This window comes from Kogia breviceps, chromosome 4 (genome assembly GCF_026419965.1).
Source record: "Kogia breviceps isolate mKogBre1 chromosome 4, mKogBre1 haplotype 1, whole genome shotgun sequence".
Classification (NCBI taxonomy): Eukaryota; Metazoa; Chordata; class Mammalia; order Artiodactyla; family Physeteridae; genus Kogia; species Kogia breviceps.
Genome location: NC_081313.1, coordinates 83,283,568 through 83,308,207, shown reverse-complemented (window position 1 = coordinate 83,308,207; position 24,640 = coordinate 83,283,568). Strand labels below are relative to the sequence as shown.

At 35.1% G+C, this 24,640-nt stretch overlaps 1 protein-coding gene across 23 annotated transcripts in view; it reads right to left on the bottom strand.

The window, feature by feature from the left end:
• PAM (peptidylglycine alpha-amidating monooxygenase) overlaps positions 1-24,640 on the bottom strand; it is a 283,546-nt gene that overhangs the window by 16,525 nt on the left and 242,381 nt on the right. For all 23 annotated transcript variants that reach the window (XM_067031391.1, XM_067031398.1, XM_059063082.2 and 20 more), the window contains 6 exons: positions 17,368-17,497; positions 6,791-6,907; positions 5,020-5,092; positions 3,743-3,953; positions 3,140-3,340; positions 1,060-1,175 (listed from right to left, as the gene is read on the bottom strand). In XM_067031391.1, the coding sequence (XP_066887492.1) occupies positions 1,060-1,175; positions 3,140-3,340; positions 3,743-3,953; positions 5,020-5,092; positions 6,791-6,907; positions 17,368-17,497 (848 nt within the window). The remainder of the gene's footprint in view (positions 1-1,059; positions 1,176-3,139; positions 3,341-3,742; positions 3,954-5,019; positions 5,093-6,790; positions 6,908-17,367; positions 17,498-24,640) is intronic.

Here is a 24,640-nt window from a genome sequence, read left to right as displayed (position 1 = left end):
AGCGGGGGCCACTCTTCATCGCGGTGCGCGGGCCTCTCACTGTCGCGGCCTCTCTTGCTGTGGAGCACAGGCTCCAGATGCACAGGCTCAGTAGTTGTGGCTCACGGGCCCAGTTGCTCCGTGGCATGTGGGATCTTCCCAGACCAGGACTCGAACCCATGTCCCCTGCACTGGCAGGCAGATTCTCAACCACTGCGCCACCAGGGAAGCCCAAGTTTTTTTTTTTTAAGCTAGCAAATTTGGTGACTTAGAGAATACTATAAGAATCTGAGTATGGAAATATGGTTTATCCAGTGGCTTACGATAGTTGCATTTTGATCTATTAAAGCCGATAAATCTTTACAAATTTTGAAAAATAACTCTTATTTGCAGCATTTTAGCTAAAATTTATGTACCACAAGCATATTCAGGCAGTGTATGTGAGCATTCTGATCATTCTGGCAATCACTTTGCAAAGAAAGCAAACTGAGGAGACAGAGGGCTACGGGCACACTGTACCACAGTCACTGTTTGTAAAAAGCACTGTTAGAATAAACAGTGGTATACCATTGTGAGACCAAAACTAGACTTTAGTCTTTTACCTAAACCAAATCTCTAGAACTTGAATACATTCTAAGAAGTGCTATTTTCAAGTCTTGTTGCTCAGTGTAGTCATAGCATAAAAAAAGCAAACAAGATGTCCATTGAATCTAAGAGAATTATAAAATTATAGTTTAACATAGTGTGGTATCTTCTTCACTTGGATGAAACCAGGAAAAGACTTACATTTTAGATAATCTAACTACAGTGAATTTAAACCTGCTCTTGTGTGCAAGTCAACTAAGAACCTTAGAGTTGCGTACAGTGTTAATTTGCATCTGAAGAAATTCATTGAGGAACAGATAAGAACATTTATTCTAAATAAAACATAGTATACAGCACTCCCATCAACCGTGCTAAGAAAGTAATCACATGTCCTTTAAGTTAAAAAAAAATTATTCAAGTATAAATCGAATTCCAAGATTCATATATTAGTTTTATTCTCATGAAAACTGATACATAGTTAATGTATGTGAATACCTTGCGCACTGGCTTGAAGACGTCTATTATTTCCCCACTGGAAAAGTTCATCACAAATCCTTGTACAGGTTCTCGGTCCTCAAAGTAAGGCTTCCCATTCACCGCAAAGAGCAAACCTGTGACAAAATATCCAGTCAACCTTCCTTTAAAATATGGATAAGACTGGCTTTTCAATACATGTATGTACAACACACAAACAAGAAATGTAGGGTCAACCTGGTTCCTCCAACTGGCAACAAAAGTGGAAGACAAAATACTTAGCAGATGTCTCTTTCTGAGTAATAAGATAAGGGGCAAACAGGTTAGGAGACTAACTTCCTTGTAATAGAAAAACTAGGAACTGCAAAGCTTGTTTCACTTAGGAAGCCAGTAGAAATCAGGAATACATAGATACGGAGGAGATGACATAGGTAGAGGAATAGATATATAGACATCACAGGTATTCTAAATAGGGATGGGAAGAGTCAGGTTATTTAAGGCAATCATTTTGGGGTATCAGATCTTTTAAAAAATATGTAATATCTTCTATAGCTACAAGTAGAATCAGATAAAAATATGCAAAGAAAGTGAAGTCACACTGTAGATAGAAAAATGATCCGATTTTAAACAAGTAACACTTGAAAATGTGAGATGCATAATTCAGATTATCAAAGACATTTTTTCCTAATTAAAAAAATTAGACCATCTTTTTATATTAATTCCATGAATATTCTTTGAAGTAAAATTATATTTCTTAGTATAGTAGTGTTTATCCAAAAAATGGAAACTGTGATGTTTTGGTTAAATAAATACTTCAGATGATCGAATATTATGTTTTAAAGAATTAAAACACTAAAATATACACAATACTAAACCAGTGTTGAAGGGTTTTTCATCTTTCTTTAAGGATTTCAGGACAGGGGTCTTCAGCACATCATATTAAGAAAAAATCAACACTATCAACATCAATTACTATTCTGTAACGTTGTAGAGATAATTCCAATTATAATACACTTTGTCTTTTGCTGAGATTCTCTTTTTAACCAGCTTTCCTCTCATCTTTTCTCCTGATGTTTTTCTCCTCATATTTGATTTATGTTTTTTCATTATGAACTGGATCACCCTCTTTGTTAAGTAAATGGTCTTGCCAAATTTATTCTTTAAATATGAGGTAAAAACCAACATGAGAATTTATCTTTCATTGACATTAATGAGTCCTTTATTACTTTCTTTTATTACTTATTCCTTAGTGAAGCCAAATTTTTTCGTATTTCAGTCACTTGAGTCCCTTTATTCCATGTCCTAAATAAACTGGGGGCTGCCTGGGAAGATAGTAGTCATACACAACTTTAATAGCATAAGAAATATAAATATTATAGTGATAACCATGTAGTTAATGCAACTTTAATATAGGTATAGATATACTTACTAAATATATTGCAAAAATTGTATATAAATTCTAGAAATATATTTTCAGTTGTTCAGTATTCATGATATAAGTAAATCTTATGCTAACTTATTTTTAAATATGAATTAAATGAACCTTATTTTGTAAGTTTGGATTATTTTTCTGAGTTTCTTTAAGTCAAGAAATCTATTTTGAAAATGAGAAAAAAATTCCAGATTTCATTGATCATTTCTCCTGACATTTACACATAAGCCTCACTTACGTCATCTATTTATCTTAAAAAAATTGGCTGACACTCTTTAAAAAAATGTGAAGCAGAAGTATTTTGAATACTGGTTTTATCAACATATACCATCTGTTGATGATGTGTGAAGACATAATATTAATCATTTAATAACTAAAGCAAATGACCATAATTAAGGAAAAATAAAAATCAACGTTTGAGAACATTTTTTTAATCCATCAGTTGCTAAATCTTTTGAGTTCTTCATTATTTCCATATAAAGAACAGTGGCACTTGAGTTGAAAATGCCTTACAATGCACTAACAGTTTTAAATATTTTAAGATCTGATATATAAGTCATCTTCAATCCCTTAATTAAAAAATTACAATAAGAGCATATTAAGATAAGACAAACACTTTTTAAGAATAGAGTATAGTATGAAAAAACACAAAAAATAAAGATGAAATACCTGGTATATATGAAATTGCAAATACATTTCTTCCAAATGATGCGTGCTTAATCTCTCGCACAAATTCTTTGGTGTCGGTCTTAAAACACTGGATCCGACCGTTTTCCCTGTCTGCCACACATAATTGGCCCAAATGAGGCACTAGGGCCAAGCTGTGAGGAACACTGAACTGGCCTGGTTTAGGAATGCTCTCAGTAGACTCTATAGAACAAAGAAAAACCTCAGATTTACAATTTGTAAAATCACCCAAAGTCTGACTCTAAAGTTTTATAATTTTCAAAATTCATGACAGTAAACCACTAAGTATCTGGAACCAGGGGAAAAATAAGTTAAAGCAGTTAATATCTCTTACCCATAAACACATTACAGATTTTCTCCCTATTTGGACAAACTTTAAAGTTTTTGGGTAGAAGCATTCTTTTTCCTCTTACAAGACTCTGTGTGTGTGTGTGTGTGAGAAGCCAACTGAATGCATAAGGAGGCCCTATTTTCCTCACTCCAGGGTACAATTACATTCTAAAGAATGTAAGGGGTGGCCAATCTCTTGTTCCTAATGATGTTGGCCAATAATTATAATTAGAGATCAAGAGTCTTACTGAGTACCTTCTCCCCACTGTGTGATGAACTTTCCACTTGGTGAAAACTGCACAATCCGACTGTTGCAGTAACCATCTGATACATAGATGGTTCCTGTGTCTGGATCCACAGCCACATCAGTAGGTTGACAGAAGTGATTCTGGTCACTGCCTGGTTGCATGCTCTTTCCCAGGATTAACAGAGGGGCTTCTTTATTGTTTGCATTCAGTTTGAACACCTTTTAAAAAAAGAACAAAAGCCTTACCCACTTTGCATGGTTATAATTGACACACAGCCACCTGACTAAGGCAATCAGAGTGTAAGCTTTCAGAGACTTATTTAAAAGCAGGTACTTTTTTTCAGAACTGGATGGGACTCTAGAAATCATCTGGTCTGATTCCTTCATATGAATAATGAGGCTTATAGAGATTAAGTGACCTGCCCAAGGTCATCCAGGTCATTAGTGGTGAATGGAGACTAGTATGGATGTCCTGTTCCACCCATCCCCACACTTCCTTTTTGTCTTTCCTTAGCTAATAGTAGAACGCTCTCCAGACAATACAAGAGCAATAAATGTTTACTAAGATGATGTCTGAAGACTAGCTATGTCTTCTGAGCTCTAGTTTCTTTTCCTACTTCTTTCCCACTTACTCATTAAACAGGTATTAAACATGAGCTTATCTTTTAAGGGAAAGACATTATAATATATACCCTAATGGAAATATAACTTCCTTTAAAAAGAACAAAGATTTGCTGTTTTACATATAAACATATATACTAGAGACCTTGGCTCTATTTATAGAAGATTAAGGTAGCTTAAGAAAAATACATAAAACACATAAAGTGATTAAAAAAAAAGAACTAAGACCTGGGGACAGAGGAAAGAAAAGCAGATATGGAAAGCTAAGGAGGTTGGGAGAGCCCAAACAGTTGGTAGAGTGAAGCTTCACATCTGGCCCTAAGATTCCTGCCAGACACACAGTGAAGAGTGACTTGATCATTTACATGTAAGTTATTCCTAGCACTGAGTTCTAAAAGCACCATTTCAGATATGGCTGTTCCATTCTTTTGTTATAAATGTTCTGGGTCACAAGGAAAGACCCAAGTGGTGGTGGTGGTAGAATGAACTGGGAGATCGGGATTGACATATATACACTAATATGTATAAAACAGATAACTAATAAGAACCTGCTGTGTAAAAAAATAAATAATTTTTTTTAAAAAAAGACCCAGACAACTCCAGAGCATTCTGAAAGCATAATTTCATTAACTTCTATTTGAATAACTGCCAAATGGAAGATTACCTGATGAAGAGCCACATCTGTGACCCAATAATTTCCATCTTTATCTATACTTAAGCCATGTGGCAAGTAAAACCTGCAAAATAAAGATAATTGTCTTAATTATATAATTACTCCCAAAGCATACATGAGAGGAAATTTTTTTGCTAATTAATTTGTAAAGGCAATATAAATTTAAAAACTGATAAATGTATACCTGTATTACTAAAGAAAAGACCAAAATGAATTGTTAAATGAAAATACCCATTTTAATAGAGACCTCCTTGTGAAAAATCTTAAGCAGTATTTAATCATCCAAAAATCTATAAATGAAGCCTACATATCAATTACAAATATTATAAACTATGGTATATTAAATAACACAAATAACATCATTTTGAAAACAAGTTCTAAGATCATAAAGAAATGTGTATAAAACAAATTGTCTAGAGAATTATAAATGGATTTATATGGTTTGAATATCTTAAATATGCTGCAAGGTAATATAATGCTGTACTAATATAAAATATTAAATATATGACTGAAAAGCTTTAAGAGTACCTACTAAAGACAGTAAAACCCAAAGAAAACAACTTCCAGCAGACGTGAGCTGTGATCATCTAAGCAAAGAGAAGTAGTGTGCTGGATAATCATTAGAGAAGGTTAATCTGTTTAACAAATCAATTGGAATGACCTGGGTTAAGAGAACTGTAACGTGGACAGAGACTCACAGGCTTAAGGAACTTGGACAGAGTTAAAAACACATGGACAATGTCTTAATGTGATTGTGGTCAAACCTGACAATCCACAAGCTACGTTTGTCAGCTTCTAGCCTTTGCAAGGTGTTGGCATCACAGATTTTTTTTTTTCATGAGCCAAGAATGTAACACCCTGATCTTGACTAATAAACTGAACTAGATCTCTCTTTTGGTGACTGAATGTGAGGGTTATGATTTGCTTTCAACATAGAAACCTGGCTGTTGGCCAAGCTGATTTAGCAGCAGTTGCTCTGCCTTCCTCTTTAATTCCTTTCTGGAATGAGATGCTTCTGATTAATGGGTAGAGCACTGAAGAGACAGGTTCAGACACAATGAGTGGTGGGGCTGGTATATTAGAATTTGGCCCCTGACTCGCCATCTTAGAATCTTATAAAAAGCTAATTATTACCATCTCCATAAGCAGCTGCATTCAAAGTGGATGGCTCCCCGCCTTTCAAAGAAGATGGCTTTCCCTGTGCCTAAGCAGATGGAGTAGGGTATAGCTCCTAAAGCTGCCAGGTTATAGTTGTTGTGGACACTCTGTAAGCAGGTGCCCCTTTCTTTCAATGACCATGAATATCATCCAACTTTTTTTTGGCTGCCAAATGCCATCTAGGAATAAGACCAAATAATGAGCAGCTTTCAAAGCCAAATTACCTATGCATGCTATGGAAAGCTGAAAGTGACATTTGTTTAGTCTTCACTTTGAGATGGGAAGAGAGAAGTCTTTTTTCTTAATGGTGATTGGTTGGTGAATTTGGTTATGTAGCTTTTCTGCTCAAGAATTTTTGTTTTAATCCTTCAGATCTAGCTGAGTAGCAAGTCACTTCATTAGCATGTGTATCTATTCTCTCTGAAGCTTGACTACCTACTAGAATCATCTGGGGAGCTTTCAAACTACTACTTTGATACCTGGGCCCCCTCCCAGACTAAATCTGAATCTAATTTTTGGAAGCTTCCCAGGTGATTCTAATATTCAGTCAGGGTTTAGAACCACCTCTTTAGAAAATGAAAGATAGTCAAGTAATTTAACTCACAGGTTTCTTCCACTGGACTGGAGTACTGCCGCATTATTTGGATCTATGACAAGAATAGTGTCTTCTTCAATTGGCCCGAGACCTCTTTGCTGGTAAATAAACTTACTGTCAAAAGAGCTAAAAAAAAAAAAAAAAAAGCATTAGAATGGAAAATAAACCAATTAGAAACACCAGTGAACTTGAGAAATGCAGACCATTCACTTGAGATTTTAAATACAGAATCAACAGAAGGGCTCAGATGTGCCTGACTCTTTGCCCTTCACACTTCAGACATACCATTAGCCTGAAGAACTAGTGAATGGTCAGTGGGGCAGCAGCATGGGCAGTGCCTGGAGATGCAAGGTCTCAGACATACCAAATAGGAATCGGCACTTTCACAAGATTCCCAGATGAGTCCTATTCACATGAGAGTTTGAGAAACACTACCTAGAACTCTTAAAGAAACTAATTTTTTTTCCAAAGGCTCCTCAAAATGTTTTAATTCAATAGTTATTTTCTTTCAAACTACAAAAGAAGGCATAACAACTTTTTGTGCAATGATAAGTGTAAATGATAGCAGGAAGGATAGTGATCAAAACTATGTTTGCTATTTTACTTGCTGTAGGTACAACATGCAACTACATATTATTAGGATGTAGAATGGAATGCTCAAAATATTTCAAAAATATAAAACACAATTGATTCTTGAAACAAAAGTGTGCTTAAAGACATAAAACTTTTTCCATATAACAATTTTTCTATAAGTACAAAATGGACATCTATATAATAATGTAAACACTAAAATGAATATGACAATTTCTGCTTTTTTAACTCTGTACCTTCCAGGTTATTATAAGATATTATGAACATGTATGTTTATATATATTTTTCATTTATATTTCTATCTGAATTGTTAGTAATATCTTTCTTTAAGTTGACAGTTATCACAGACATTGTACTTATTTAAATACCTGTTTTGGAAATTATTTGGGATAAATAACAAAGATAAGCTCTTCTAATGTAAGCTTATGTGAAAGGGGAAAATATACAAAGTGCCAAGAGACCAACTTACATTTTCAAAAGCAAAGAATCGATCGGCACATAGTTAAGCCATATGTGTGTGGGTGTTGGGGGGCATAAAAATATATAATATATATATTTTGCCAGATGAATATTTCTGTAAAATAGAATTTCCCTTATAGAATCAGACAAGTCTGTGAAAAAAACTATTAATATTTTGTAGTTCAACTGTATAAGCAAAAGAATCTGAATAATATTAAATATTTATGGAGAAACATTTGCAAATTTGGAAGGCGACAGACTGCTCAAATCTGTCATACCTCTATTGATTAGTTGGTTAGTATTACACTTACGCAGAGTCCCAGTAGGAGAACAAAAATTTCAAAATTACATTCTCTTGCCATTAAAAATATACATCACAATTATTTGAGCTTCTTGACTGTCATAGTCTTTTGGGTATATTTTTCCTGAAAGATACTAATAAGTCCCTGAAGCAGTTCTTATTAATGATGCATTCAATTGAATAAAAAATATTGATTCAGCTTTCTCAACCTAAAACTTAAGTAATATTGCTTACATACGCTATTACGTGTAGTTAAAACCACACACCAGTACCTAGAAAAAAAATACATAAGTTAACAAAATGGAAGTAACATCACTAACAGACCAGATTTTATAAGATAGTCATGAGATCATTATTAAATTGAAATATAAAATTTTATTAGTTCAAACCAATGTAAGAATATACAAGGTATTATTAAATCAGGAGACACTGGTAAAGGGCAAATGTGAAGTAACTCTTTCTCAGTACTATGAAACACCAGAGTTTATCCTATATCTGAAACTGTATTTTCAATGTGACTTTCTGTACTAAAAACATCATACCAATTCCCCTAGAAAACAAAGGTATTGGATTCAACCATCATTGATCTATATTTTTAACAACTTGTCTGTGATACTGGATAACTTAAGTTCAGTATGTCTTAAGACTTATAGTATGTTACAGTTTTATATTCATATGTAATAGGATAAAGTCTCTTCATTTATCATTTCTTTTAAGGCCTAAGTCATATTTCTCATTATTCAGAAACATTTCATGATTTGTAGTGGCATAATGGTAATTTAAATAATGTGAAATTATGTTTTCTCTGACTTTAAGGAGTTAAAATTTGTTTTCCCCTTTTTTTTAAAGAAAATTTGAGATAACTGTAGATTTATATGCAGTTGCAAGAAAAAAATAATAGAGAGATTCTGTGTACACTTTACCTAGTTTCCTCCAAGGTAGCATTTTGCACAACTACAGTACAATATCATAACCAGGATATTGATATTGATAAAATCCACTGATTATACTTAGATTTCCCTTTCCATTTTGTATTTCCTAAAATTTTCATTTATTCTTGCAGTTTATTTACTTGGGCATGGAATATACTAGTACATTACTTCTCCACCCCACCCCCACCTAAGAATTAGTAATATGGAAAGTTATCGAGTCCTCATAATTCTTACCAAGTGCTATCCACTTGACATGCAGACAGTGTTCTGACCCACTACTGACAGCTAATAACAGTGGCAGTCCAATTGCCTATTGCATATCTTGATAAAACTGGAGCCTATCAGACCTCAGCATACCTCATTCCATATCTCTTATTTGCAAAATGACAAACCATACAGGAAGCCTGACATATTTACTTGTTCATGATTTCCTCAAGCAATAGGTTGCAGCAACAGCAATTCTTTGGTCTGTCTTGTCATTCACTTAAATATTCACCATCAGTCTTAAAAATCTGGTCCGCGGTACGCGGGCCTCTCACTGTTGTGGCCTCTCCCGTTGCGGAGCACAGGTTCCGGACGCGTAGGCTCAGCAGCCATGGCTCACGGGCCCAGCAGCCCCGCGGCATGTGGGATCCTCCCGGACCGGGTCACGAACCCGTGTCCCCTGCATGGGCAGGCGGACTCTCAACCACTGCACCACCAGGGAAGCCCCACCTCCTCCAATTTAAATCATGTTTTTTTATAGCTTCAGCTTATTTCTCCAGACACTTAAATATTTAAAAATGCAAACTCTAGTTTAAATTACTCTCTGGCAGCCATGTAAGCTCAAAGTCAAGAACCTGCGATATTGAGCTTGGCTTCCAAGAAAACAAGCTATGTCAAGGAAGAAATATAAATAACCCCTGACTCACAGTCCTTATGCTAGTCAGATAGAATGAAATGTTGTAGTTGATGCCTAGGCAAGTGAAAACATCCTTTATCAATGGTACTGTTCTGCGCTGCTCATGGATACAGAAAAAAATGTATTAAGTAGTTGATATTTTGCTGTCACCAACCCAACCTAAATTGTGTGTGGGCATCTACACTCACAATCTAGAAATGTCAGATTTCTAATGGTGGGAAAAATAGAAAAATTAACTAATTTGAGGATCATACTCTTATTTTATTAACCGTTTTTTGGTGATGTTATAATAAGTTGTGAAATAGCAAATGAAAGAGCCAAAAGAAAAATAAGTAACAAAGTAAATAAGCTACAGAGTAAATAAATCAGATTTTTATAATAAAAATTTGGATACACAGAAAATATCAGATCTCTCAACTTATTAAGATTTTTTTCTTAGTATCTCATTACAATATAACAACTAATAATATGGTTTGTTTTTTAAAAATTATTATCACAAATTACTCCCATGTCATTAGCATGCACAGAGGGCACTGTATGTGATGCTTTAGACTAACCACTTTTCCTATGGTATTTGGCTCTATGATTATTAGTCATAGTATTACTATACTTCCCCTCTATCCATTAAGGATCTCAGTGATTAGGCAAGTTCTTGAATTTACTGATATTAGCATCATTTGAATATATTTACTTCAGTAACATAAATAACAAATAATAACATTCTAGTATTCTTAGAAAGATCATACATAGCTTTAAGGAATTAACCACAACACAATAGGCCCAACCGTTTCACTGAAAATCTTTTGTGATACCATTTACCAGATGTCTATATGTTTAAACTGGCAGCATCAAGGGACATTCAGTCCCTCAGTGGATTGGTTGATGAGTCCTAACCCTTTCACTTGGGATCACTGGAGCCTCATGCAACTAACAGCTGGCCCCTGGCAGTTACACAGGGCAAGTAATAAAAGGAATTGATATTTTTCTGAAATGGGAAAATCACACACACACACACACACACACACGCACACACACACACACACACACACACACACACTCACATTAAATCTGCCAAATAAAGTAATTTATAAACTCTCTTCTAATTCAAAGAAAAGTAACACTCTTAACAGTTCACAAACAGATGTCAGATTATAGAGCTGGATACACTGTTGCTATAGCAAACTGCTTATTTAGTGTTCTAAAGCAGCTACCCTGCATTATATGCTGCAGAGAGGTCTTTATTTCAACCACATTTAACTTTTTACAGGATATAATAATACCCTGCACATTTCACACAGTGCCTGGAGCACTGCTGATTTCTGTTTGCTTCTCTGAAAAAGCACTCAGCGGAAAAGACTGAACTGCGGCCTGTGGGCTGGAATTCATCAGTTCTTTATTTCAGCAGTTTGAATCCCCCATTAATGATTTTGCACATTAGCAGCTAATCAAACAGTTTAGATAAGGCTGAAAAGAAATGCTTTGCAATATTCTCACACAAAAGAACTAAAAATAGGGAGAAAAACTTCTGTGCCATCAGTCAAAATTAAGGAAATGCAAAATAAATAATAGCAACTGAAGAGAGAAGTAAAATATAATGTTGTTATTATATAAATTAAGAGGCTGGAGAAAGGACCATAGGTTTTCAAGTGAGAAAATAAGTGGAAATGTACCCTCAACATTAGGAAAGCAAAGACATACCATAATAAGACCAAAGACTTTAAATGGAATATAATTTAATACTATGTTAAAAATATTTACTTCTGAATATATACACATTGAAAAATTCCTATGAGGAAGAAAAAAGGTGGGAAAAGAAACCAGTATGGCTATTTAGTGTCCTGATGGGCCTAGCACTAGAGACATCCCAAATAGTGATGAAAAGAACAAAGAACTAGGTATCACAGCACTGGGCTCTGTTCAGTCAATAAGGCCACTGGGAATGAGTCACTTAACAAAGTGCGTTTTGTTACTCAACAGAGTGAGGCACTTTTTAAAGTCTTCATTTTTTGGACTAGGGAACAGAGTCAGGGAGTTCAAATGTCTTGATACAGGTCTCAAAGGTAGGAGATGGTAACCAAGATTCAAACCCAGGTCTGCTGTCTTCAAAAACATGTGGTTTTCTCTTACTAGGATTGACCTCACTGGACTGGAGAATCTCCCCTCCAGTTATCAAATTTAATTTGTATATGTAGAAGAGATGGGAAGAATAGTCACATAGCCAAGAAAAATCAGAGAAAGTGGCATAAAACTGGAATGAAATGGCTTGAGTAAAACCGGAAATGGCAATATGAGAGAAAAGGGTAGACTATGGAAACATTCTTTTTGTAGAACTCCTTACAATTTTCTCTCACATGTGAAGATACTAAGGTACCACTCAGTCATTCTGAGTTCAATTTTCCAGGCCCAATTAATTCTTAAGGTATGAAAGAATTTGCAGATATAGAAGCAGGACCTCAAGCAGATATATCTTAACTGAGACTCCAGAAAACTAGGGAGGCAAATCTTGAACTGATTTTTATGAAAGTTAGAAAGCAGATAGATTTCTGAAACAATAGAACCTCACAAGGTTCCATAAAACATTGATGAAGAGGTGGTTTGTGAACAAATTATTTGGAGGGCAAATGGGAGAAGACTCGCAGAAGACCACATCTTTAAGGACAAAACTTGCTAAACCAATCATTCGACTATTCAAATTTTATAAACAACATGTATAAAGATGTGAAAGGCAAGCTCATCAAACAGACCTAATACCAGGCTGGAAGGGACAGCTCATTCTCTGGTTAATTAAGAATAAAATAATATCTGTAAATTGAAGCAATGCTAAACCTAATGAAGTGAAATGTAATTGGAATAAAATCTTGAATTCAGTGTTTTCAAAGCACTGCATGAGTATAAATGTCCAGTAAAAACTTCAGCACAATTTCATGAAATACATTTGGAGATTCTAGTAGATTACAAATTCAACACAGAGTAACAAGGTAACACAAGATATGACTGCTGAAGAAAAGTGATCAGAACCCTTTTACACTAATAGATATCTAGAACACACATCAAGGAAAGTAACTGCATTGTTGATCAGCTAACACATGAGGTATTGTGGTCACTTCTCAACCAAACACTTTAAAGGACTGAGAGACCAGAGCACCTTCAGATGAAAGTATCATGTCAGTATGAAGACTGGTTGAGGGCCTGGGGGATATTTAGTCTGGAGAAGATAAGACTTTCTTTAAATATGCAAATAATTGACATGAATAAATGGGAGTAAATTCACTTTGCATTTGGCTGTCGTGAAGGTGAAGTTACAGGACACAGATGTGAGTTTAACATAATGAAGAACTTTATGACATCTAGATGAGTCCCATAACTGGAAAGTATGTCTCATATCTAGGGAATTTGTTGACACTGAGAGTTCAAGCTCCAGATGACTATGGAAGATTTTGTTCAGAGATGTCCCAGCAGGAAGCTGGAGGTGAGGTCTCTGGTGGACATTTGCTATTCTGGGTGCCCAGTGTCTACTGCCCCATTTTGTGCTAATGAAGCCTCAGTTTTTCTTTAGTTGACCCAACATTCTGAGCCTCACTCTCAGTCCACTTGCTTTTGATAATGTCAACTCTACTCTCACATTCTAAGGATAGAACAAAAAGTTAGGCTAAGCCAAAGAGTGGATTTCATTCCTCTGCCCACAGTGACTGGTTTAGGATGCAAGAAATATGACCTAAAGTCAGGTAGAACACTGAAAGTCTCCATTTACGGATCTCCTGTTGACCTACATCAGGGACATAGACTACCTCTTCTGTAATTCTGAAGCTGCAAGTGTGGAGGAAGATCAATCAGGGTCTAAGAATGGAGTCAACCAGGAGAAAATGTGTTAAATAGGTGCTGGTCGTATCATTTGAGCTACCATACCCTTAAAGTTTTTATTTATACAAACTAATAAATTTCTTTTCCTAAGCTAGTTTGTGTTGGGTTTTCTCCCTTATTGGTTACAGAAAGAATTCCAAGTGATACAACTTCCAAAATCCCTTCCAACTCCATGTGAAGAAGTGACAAGTGGTATAATGGAAACACCTTTTAGCATCTAAAAATTAGGAATAAAACCCATGGTTTACTTAAGAGGGTATGTGATGTGAGGGCTGCAGAGTAGAACCTCAGCCATAGCTGAGATAAATAAAAGAAAGGCCAAGAAGCAAGCCTCTGACAATGGTGGTGATTTTGACAGAGACGGAGGAACAGCTGTTACTGAGGCAGGAGCTACCCAGCTCCTGCTGGGAGGCATTTAAAGAGCTCTAGCTGTAATGCTGCCGGAGCACCAGGGCAGACAAGAGGCTCTTTAAAGTTTCACTATACCCTGCTGGTAATAGGCATTTCCTATTTTAGCTAGAAGCAGCATCTTAAAGTAGCCATACTGACAGACAGGGAAGAAAATGGAAATCAAATTGAGAAAGGGAGTTCACAGTCATCTTTCAGGAGGGTAAGTGTTTTATCATCATCATCATCATTATTATTCTTACTACTACTACTATTATTATTATTTTGTTGCTATGCTTATTTAGCATGATTAAGTAGAAAAGTAAGAGCTGATCAAGGCTATCAGGTAGAAATGAAGAGTAATACTACTTATAAAGACAGTTTTTGTGATGATATCAAAAGAGCTTTGAGTACTGAGTATTAATTAGGGATTATTATTAACTCCAAGCACTGTCTTAAAGAATACTTAAAGAATGATCAACTACAAAAAATTAGGGGATATAGACTACTAAGATTTGATTTAGAACAAGCTCTAGCCTTATGGAACTTATAATTTTGTGAATATGAGAAGTATCAGGATGGGAAAGATTCTGAGGAAAATTAATACAGGATTTCTCATCTTTCTGTCCAAACAGTGGTAGCAACAAGAATGCAATTTCCACCCCATTTTTAATTTCCATTGTCTCTCACTAGCACATAATCAATTCTTCTGGAAAGTGCTGTCTTTTTCTTTGTATAATCCTTGGATAGTCAAAGAGGAAAAAGAAAAATTATGTACATTTTCTATTCTATATAATGCAACTTATACATGTAGGAAGGATGGTCATGTATGACCGTTCAACAAGCAGGGCCCACACATCCGAATCTATTTTCCTACAAAATAACTAACAGAGTAATCCACTTCTTATTCCGTTTGTGAATAACAAAGCAGACAGTGTTAAAAGCAGAGATCCGAGTAGCAGAAGAGAACTTCCCCACAACCATGGATTGCAAAGGCTGCTAGAGGTCAACAGGAAATACAAGAGAGGCAGAAGGAAAGAGAGATAACAAATATTCTTACACCTGAAAGATAAAGAAGAAGAAGAAAGAAGAAACAGATTTAATGAGTTAAATCAGCACGCCTTCCCTGAAGAAGTCTTGCATTTTTGGCTCTTTGTCAGTGCCATTTATCAGGGTAAACACACTGGGGCTTTGGCAATGGAACTGGAATCTATTTACACATGATACTCGTTATCTAGATGAAAGCAAGATGCCAGGAAAAAGCAGGTCTTCAGCTAGGACGGCCATATATGTCCCAGAAAATGTTCTTATGTGGCTCTTGTTTCACAGTCTTGTGTCATCTACCCCAAGGTGGCCTTTACTGATCCCTTTTATTTATTTATTTTCTATTAAACTATTCCAGCCTCTGCTGTTTACTTGGAATGAATATCACATTAAAATGGAAAATTAGACTTTGTCCGATTTAGCTTTAGCCAGCTTAAACAGTATCAATGGGAGAAAATGATGCTGTAATTTTCTTGTCTGGTAAAATGTGGCTAGAAATCCATGCGGAAAATGTAGCAATATTAATTAAAATGAAGAATATGCTACAATGAATAGTAATAGTTTGCTTTTGAAAGCACTTGTGAAAATATCATTAGATGTTCAATAATGACTAAGACGATGTAACAGAGATGTATGAATAGGGATGCTGAGTTCGATGGCTTTGAACTCTGAACTGATCTCTTTCTCAGATTCCATTTTTGAGTGTGACAATTGGAAAGGACAATTAAACAGTAACAAAGCTATCTATTTTGAAATGCTAATTGAATCCCACCTTCAACTGCACAAAGAAAACTACATATATGTGTATGTGACAGAGCAGGTTTAGCCTAAGTTTAATCAGCATCTCTGAAAATGGAGGAGGAAAGCAATTGAACTGTATATGTGTATCCTCAATTTTCCAAATGAAACCCTACAGTTGTACACTTGAAAGGAGAGATTCATTACACTTAATTCATAAGATATTAAAAAATTTACCTTCATATGTAAATTTGTGATAAAAAACATGAATAAATGGATATTCATTACTCAGGAGAATTACGATAACCTGCTAAATTTTGGAATAAGCTTTTAAAAATACAATCATGTAAATGTGCTCGTAATCCTCTAAAAGGTAGTAAGTATAACAAACTGGCTAAGTGGGCCAGCTCTGGAGTCAGATGGAAAGGAAATGAAGCCTGACTTTGCCGGGCTAACTGTGAGATCTGGGGCAGAACACTTACTTTCTCTTGGTTTCTTCACCTGTAAAACGTGAATGATGATGATAATAACAGTGCCTAAATGTTGTGAGGTAATTTATGTAAACAGAACAGTCACAGGAGCACAGTAAACACTCAATGAATGTTAGACTTTTTTTTAACCAAAACTCCCTATAAGATTAAAGGTTGGAAAGAGAAACCCAGAGGGAAAAGCGGGATATTAGTCACTAGATATTAGTCTAGTGTTATTCTTATGTCTTGTTATTCTTAAGTCTTCAGTGCTCAAGAAAATTGCAAATTTGAGTAATAAAATTAATCTGTATGGAAATGTGAAGGCCAAGGTACTTACTATTTCTATAATATGGTGGCCAAGCTGCTCTAACTACAATCTCCAGAAGGCACTGTTATCATGCCAGGGAGCAGTCTGATGGAAAGGGAGAGTCCAATGGCCTTAATATGGTTCTGTACCCAGGACATGAAAATAATGAAGTGCTTTATTGTAGTCAACTAATAATTTTCTTCATTGATCACTGATCATGATGCACTTTTTCTGAAGTCTTGAAATGCCTCAGCCAAGTATTGTCTTAACTGCCTTTAATGTTACTTTCCTTAGGAATGTGAAGGTAGCTTCAAGGGGGAGAGAGCAAAATGCTAAGTAGGCAGAATCACAGACTGTTATTGCCTTCTTTCCATAAACTAGTTTGTGAAACTACCTTAATTGTTTTCAAATGCACAAGACTTTTTCTTTTCTATGTGTCACAGTTATATACTAAAAGAACAAATATGTTTTGCTCACAAAAATCAAGTTCAAAGAAAACCTTGATAGTTCTCTCACCATTATACTTAGTTTAATGAAAAGCAATGCATGCTATTTTTATCTTCATTTACTCCTTCAAGGAAAAATTATTACTTACTTTCCATCCCAGACATGGTCACCTCTGTGGAAAATCACCAGATTATTCGTAGGGTCCAGAGCCATCCCAGAAACCTGGCCTGGTAACAAGTATACTCCAGGCCAATCCAGTGCCTCTTCTACATGGAAATCTAAAAGATAAACCCATATATTTAGTGTAAAAAAGAAAGCTAGTATAACCTCATGAAGATTCACAATGATTATAAGAAGTTCATGCAGTAATGTCACTAGATGCAAAGAAAAAAAACCAAGCCATGCTCTACATAAAATATACCACATGCACATGCCAAGGAGCCTCTTGAGCTATGAATAAAGTAAGTGATTGTGAACTTGTTTGGGGATATGCTCTTTTCATGTTGATAAGATGCCTTGTAAAACCAGTTTATCCTTAAGTCATTAAGGGGCAAATTTGAGACTATCTTCTTAACAAGATTCTTACTTTAAATTAGTATCTTTGGAAAATATGGCAACACAGATGGCATCATTTTAATATAAAGCTTTTAAATGTTGTAAATAAATAGTATTCTTGGGCAATAAGCCCATTTCTGTGTGTGGGGGGGACTGTTTGTCTGTCTTTCTCATCTAACTTCTGTGTAAACTGTGGATGTTCAGAATACATTAGACCCTATAATAAACCATCATTGATAATACCTTGTACAAGGAACTATGTAAGATACCAATCTAATTTCACCTAACTTTAGTGTTCCTATAACAATGGGAATGGAGAGATATTCTTTCACTGCTTATATTTCACTGTTTCCTAAAATGAGAAAGGAAAAAATAACAGAAACTCTATGACTGAGTGAGTGATTTACAATCACTCTCACTTCTGATCAGCATACATTTATACTTAGAGAATACCTAGGTTCAACTGTTAACCCCTTTTATAAAAATGCTCATGAATAAAGAGGTACCATGTACAGAGTAGCTACACTAACTGAGGATATAAAGTTATGAAGAAATCCTTTGTATCAGTGTCAATATTTCTTTCCCTCTGAAATGCTTCAACAGAGATGCTGAGAAGTAAAAAAGCAGCAATTTGAGTCTCCTTTCTCCTTCCCATACTCTGGAGGATGTGGCAACATGCAGTAAAATCCTCAAAGATAAACATTAAAGACTGGAGGAAGAAAGGGAAACACAGGGCTTGTACAGTCAGCTTCTGAAAGCCTGAGAGGATGCTGGTGTGAGAGTAAACACTTTAAAATAATTCTCTCAACTATACAACAGGAAACAGTAACTTTTCACTCAAAATATTCTTACCTTTGCTCATTTAATTTTTTACAACAAAAATTAATAACACAGCACAATCAATAGGATGCCTGGAACAGTTTTGTCTACAACCTTTGCTGAAGCATATTCAACAAATATTCCCTAAGTGTATTGTCTATGTAAGGTGTTATGTTAGATTCTGGGGACACAAAGAAATAAAGCATGGTTTTGGTCCTAGAGGGACTCATAGGACAAAATGAAAAAAAAAAAAAAAACCAAACAAACAAACCAAAAAACAAACAAACAAAAAACAGAAAGCAAATATTTATGACACAGTGCAGTGCAGGAACACAGGAAAGGGCCCATAATTCTTCCTGAGGCTTGGCTGGGAGAGGGTAGGTGTTCTCACTTAAAGTTTATTGAATATAGAAGTAGGCAGAGAATATTTCAGTCAGAAAGATGGAAAGTGAGGATGACTATAATTGCAGAATGTGTTTCAAGATCTTAAAGATCTTGTATGTCTTTAAGGATATCTGTGTATGTCACAGATATGAGAGTGACAGGGGGGGTATGAGAGTGACAGGCAGGATTAACAGACCCCAAAATCTAGTTTAGACTGGAAAATATACATCTGTTGAGCACATGAAGGTATGGATTTAACAATGAATTAATGAATGTAGTTCTGAGCTGTGGTGTCGATCTATACTGTGATTAATTTTGAGGTATGCTGCAAGTACTTTATTAATAGCAGTAAAGCACAAAGCTTGGGAATAATTTACTTCTGAAATATATTAGAGAACGTGAGAATGTCATTCTCACTCATGTGTGTTTTGCTATGTCTTGGGGAGAAGTTGGGTCAGAGTAATAACTGGAGTGCCTAAATTTGCACAGCAGTGGATGTAAATGGGGCTGCTAGAATGAATAGCATTCATCATCTATCATGCTTATTATCTATCATAATAGGAGAAAAGGATGGAAATTGTGACTGTAGGTGACTGGGAACCACTGAAGGTTTTCAAGCATGGGGTAACACGAAAAAAACTGTGTTTCTGAAAGTGAACTCAGGAAGCAGGGTATAAGTATTATAATTAGAGATGTATGTATGGATTCCCCAAAGAAAATGTTTCAAATTATTTTTAAGTTGCTTGAATCTCAGGTTGTACACTTCATTCATTCTCATCTCAGTTACAGCTTGTCTTTTCGGTGGTCATTCTGTACTCATTCAGCAGCTCCTGAAGATTCTGGATGGGCTCCAAGGGAGACTTGAACCTCATAACAATACAGATATTTAGTCACTTTCATCAGCTTGTCAGAGCCCCGCACCACTACAACTAGATGGAATTTTGTGAGGGCAAGGATCATGTCTTATTCACTGTTTTGTCACTAAGTCTTGCACAGGGCCTGGCCCACTGTAATGGCCAAAAAAATGCACTAAATTGAACTCTATGCTCCAGTCTCTACTTGCTTATGTTGTCAACTAGCATTTAAACACCCTTATAATCTTTAAGTTCACTTGTACTACCTCTTTTTACCCCTAGTATTGTGCTGAAGCTACCGTGAAGAGACTAAAAATAAAATGCTAATTGGCTAATTATTTTCATTAAAGACAATAAACAAATGTCAGGTTTCCTGGAAATTTTCTATTCAGTGGTCCACCAACAGGTACTGGAAGCGAGGTGCTCATTAAGATTCAGAGCTATTAATTCTGATAGAAATATGCAATGTCCCAAATATCAATAAATACACTATTCTGGCTTCAAATGTGGATTTCATAAAATATTGGAAATACTGTAGAAAGAACCTTAATCTGGCTGTGAATAACCCTAATTATCATTGATCTTAGATTGGTAAGCACTCAAAAAGCACTGCCTAATGGGCTGTTAACCTATTTTGTCACATATAAGAATCCCTTTTTGTTGGGAATGTTCAAGAAGAAAAAGCAGGGTAAATATCTACAACATATTTATAGAGTTTTGGTAAATTTTCTAAACAGCAAAGGTGATATGTGAGGAAATATATAAGAGGGTTAACACTGTAAGAAACCTTGCTCTTTTTGTCAATGCAAAGAAGAACTATTTTGTGCACAGCAAGAACATTCAGAGAAATTATACTAAGTTTTTTTTTTTTTTTTTTTTTTTTTTTTGCGGTATGCGGGCCTCTCACTGTTTTGGCCTCTCCCGTTGCAGAGCACAGGCTCCGGACGCGCAGGCCTAGAGGCCATGGCACACGGGCTTAGTTGCTCCGCAGCATGTGGGATCTTCCCGGACCAGGGCACGAACCCGTGTCTCCTGCATCGGCAGGCGGATTCTCAACCACTGCGCCACCAGGGAAGCCCCTATACTAAGTTATTTTTAATTTCATTTAAAAATATCATTGTACATATTAAGATTATGCAGCCAAGACCTCAAAACTTTCAGGACCTCAAAACCTAGGTCTCTGTGTTAATTACAAATTCTAAAATAGTTAAAGGAAAACTGAGTTCACGTCCACTTCTGTGAACACTACCTCAGTTAATTGATGTTTTTGCTTCCAGTGTCATCTTTTTCATTATTAGGCAGTTAAAGGCTGTTCTCTTTAAGATTAAATGATCAAGAACAAAGAAGTCATTGAGGACTAGTGATGTATGAATATGGAATAAATACTGATGTTTTCCCAATCCCTGCCCATCTTTATAAGAGAATCACAGAATTCTAGAACAGGACTGGCTCATCCCAGGTCATTTTCTCTATTCATAAAAAAGGAAATACAGGCTTGGGCAAGACTTCAGTCATCAATAGCAAGGGTGATTATTTCCTAATCCTCAACTACAAATATTTCAAATCCTTATTAAAAGTTGTATGACAAAATATATTTGGGTTCTAACTTAAACTTAACATTTTCAATCATGGAAAAGTTAAAAATTTGAGTTCAGATTCCTCTTAGTTTTTAATCTAAGAAGTAATTCAGTACATGACTAATGTTGTAGACTTACAGTTTTAATTTGAAAATTAAATACAAATTTATTACATGTGACCTTGGGCAAGCTACTCCAAGTGTCAGCTGCTCTAAATTTAGATGTCAAAAGATAGGATTATTTCAGAAGAATCTTTGTATTCATTATAAATAAAGGTAATTGTGCAGCCTCATATTGCACCATATATTTAGAACAAAAGTTACTACTCAAAAAAAAATTAAACATTACTATTAAAATTGTATCAATAAATCACTAAGAGGATTAATGAATTACACCTTTCTAGGAAAGATTAATGTTAGTAATTAATGCTTTCATATGAAATTATAAATAAACATTTAAAAGGGCATTTTCATTTATCTGTGTACATAAGGACTAACAGACAAAGTTGAGAAAAAACATAATTTCAAACCTAGGACTATGACTTCACTTCACCATAACAAGGCTCCTTCATATTTAATCTTAAGGAAAAGACCCTAGTGAGATCAGTAGATTTCAACAACAAGAACAAAATTAAGTGGTTGCTCTTTCTATACTTGCAAATTCTCATTTAGTGAGGAAAAGATGCCTTATTTTGGTCAGGGATTGTTATTCATCCATCAGAAGTGCCAACAATAACTATAATTAACTGAAACTACAGGAGAAATATTTATACTCAAGTGAGAAAGAAAACAGGAATAATTATAAGGTCTTTTTTAGTGGGAGTGAAGTGAGGAAGAGAATTAAGACATAACTAGGGGCTCAGAAGTATTAGCAGAGTTCCTTTTCTTTTAAAAATTTAACTGCAAATGAATCCTCACCTTAGTCAAATTGTTTGGATATTGATTGAGAAAGTATGACCAAAGGCAATCTACACCTAGAGTTATTACAGTTGTAGATAAGTTATTACAGTTGTAGTTGTAGATAAGATGATGGGATGATTGGAAAAAACTAGCATATCTATCTTATCTATCTATTATTTTATTTTATGGTGATAGGCAGAGTAATAAAGTGATTAAAAACCAAGACTTGGAGCAAACCTGCCTGGCTTTGAATGTTGGTTTGAGCTGTGGCACTTTGGATCCATGGCATGACCTTTCTATGACTCAGTTTCTTCCTCTATAAATGGGTTTATAAATAGAGTTGTTATGAGAATTAAATGAGTTAATGCATCTAAAACACTTAGCCTGGCTCATAGTAAGGGCTATGTATGGGTTTGTTTTCATTATTCTCCTCTCCTCCAGAGATGAAAATTCAGCCTACTGAATGCTTTATTTTACCTTTGGAATTTTATAAGACCTGAACCTAGGGGTCAGCATATGACTGAAATATGTTAAAAGTAATGGACTCTGAGTCAAGAAAAAGTTGTCCATAGAAATTAAGTAAAATGTAAATGTATCATAACAACATTTAAAGACTCTGTGCATTCTCTTATCTGATGGGAAGCATCACACAAATGCAGATGTATTTTCTGATGTCCAAGGGTGTGTAACAAATGTTGAATCAGGCTTCCATATGCTAGCAAATAGTAGTCCAATCAGATCTGACAGCAAGAGAACAGCTGTCTGCAGTTTTAAATTTATTTTTCAATGAATCTTGTTTCCAGAAGGCAACTAGAATAAAGACTATGATTTTCTTTCTACCCTATTAATGCTGTCTCAATATAGATGTCAAACTAATGGTAGAAACCAAACTATGTTAAGTGTAAAAAGGAGCGCATTTGCCTCTCAATTTACCAGGTTGCATATTTTCACACTGTACATCATACATTACAGGAAAACATCAAGGCAGATCAATGTAAGTGATCAGCGATTTGAAGAGCCACAAACTCCCATTATGATAGAACTCTGCCAAGTCATTTTCTCAATTTATCAACTCAGAGTGCCAATTTTTGCAGCTTTCCTACACATTGCAAGAAAATTCTCTCATGGATGCTACTTAAGCTAAAATAATTAATATTTAGTTCTACTACTTTGGTGTTTAAATTTTTGAAATCTTAGTCCAATTTGACATTAATGGTAGCAATTATAATCATAATTATTGTTAACATATTATAGCATTTATTAAGTGCTTTTCTTTAATTAAAGTTAGATATTAGATAGTGTTATGGTAAACAGTGAAAGAAAATTGAAAAGACTTTTAGAAATAGCTTACCTAAATATGAGTTTTGTTATTTTGCATTTAATTAAAAAAAATTTTGAATCAGAGTAGTGAAGTAACACCAAAATAAGTCATTTCAGAAAGGAAATACATGCACATTTTCTTCCTGTAACTAGAATTTGTGCTGTATGTTTCTGTAACTCATTGCTTTATTTATTTCAGTGACATTCACCCACATACTTAAAATGAAAGGAAACTTCCTGAACCAGATCCTGGAGAAACATTTTTTTCCTGGGCACTGCCATTCTGAGTACCTTGGAAGGTATAAGGAGATTTGGCCAGTAAGTGTATTTTGAGTATTTTCAGCATTTCTTTCTTAGAAAAACTAAGTCGGTTTTAGGAATACAATTCCTTAAGTCAAACTGTGATTTTTACATTGACATTTATGACGCCTATAAATGACCATGATATTGTTTCAAATCAAAGAGTAATAAAGGCAAGTCATAGATAACTAGAAACTAAATTTTTGGTGGTAAGCACACTGTAGGGTATACAGAAATAAACATATAATGTTGTACACATGAAACATATACAATGTTATAAACCAATGTTACTTCAATAAAAAATAAATACTTCAATTAAAAAAAAAGACAAGTCATGGAATAAAGCATGGTGCAACTCTAACACTTCATGCTTGAATAGAATTGTATTCTCACCAAAGAGGCCCTTTTCCCCTTTATATTTATGTGTTGTTCGGGTTACAATTTACTGTCCTTAATATAGATGTTCAGACAGACACTCCAGTCTTTCTATGAAATGGATAGGGGCATGATAAACTGCATATTTCTCTAGACACCATACTCAGAGATGTCAATTCAGTTGTTCTTCAGTGGATTCAGGAGTCTAGACTGTTCATAATCACCCTAGGTGATTCTTATGCAAGAGGGTCCAGGGACCACCTCTTGAGAAACACAGTTTTATTAGGTAAGTTTAGAAGGAGTTAAAGCAGGGCTGACCCTGTTTAAATATGAAGAGG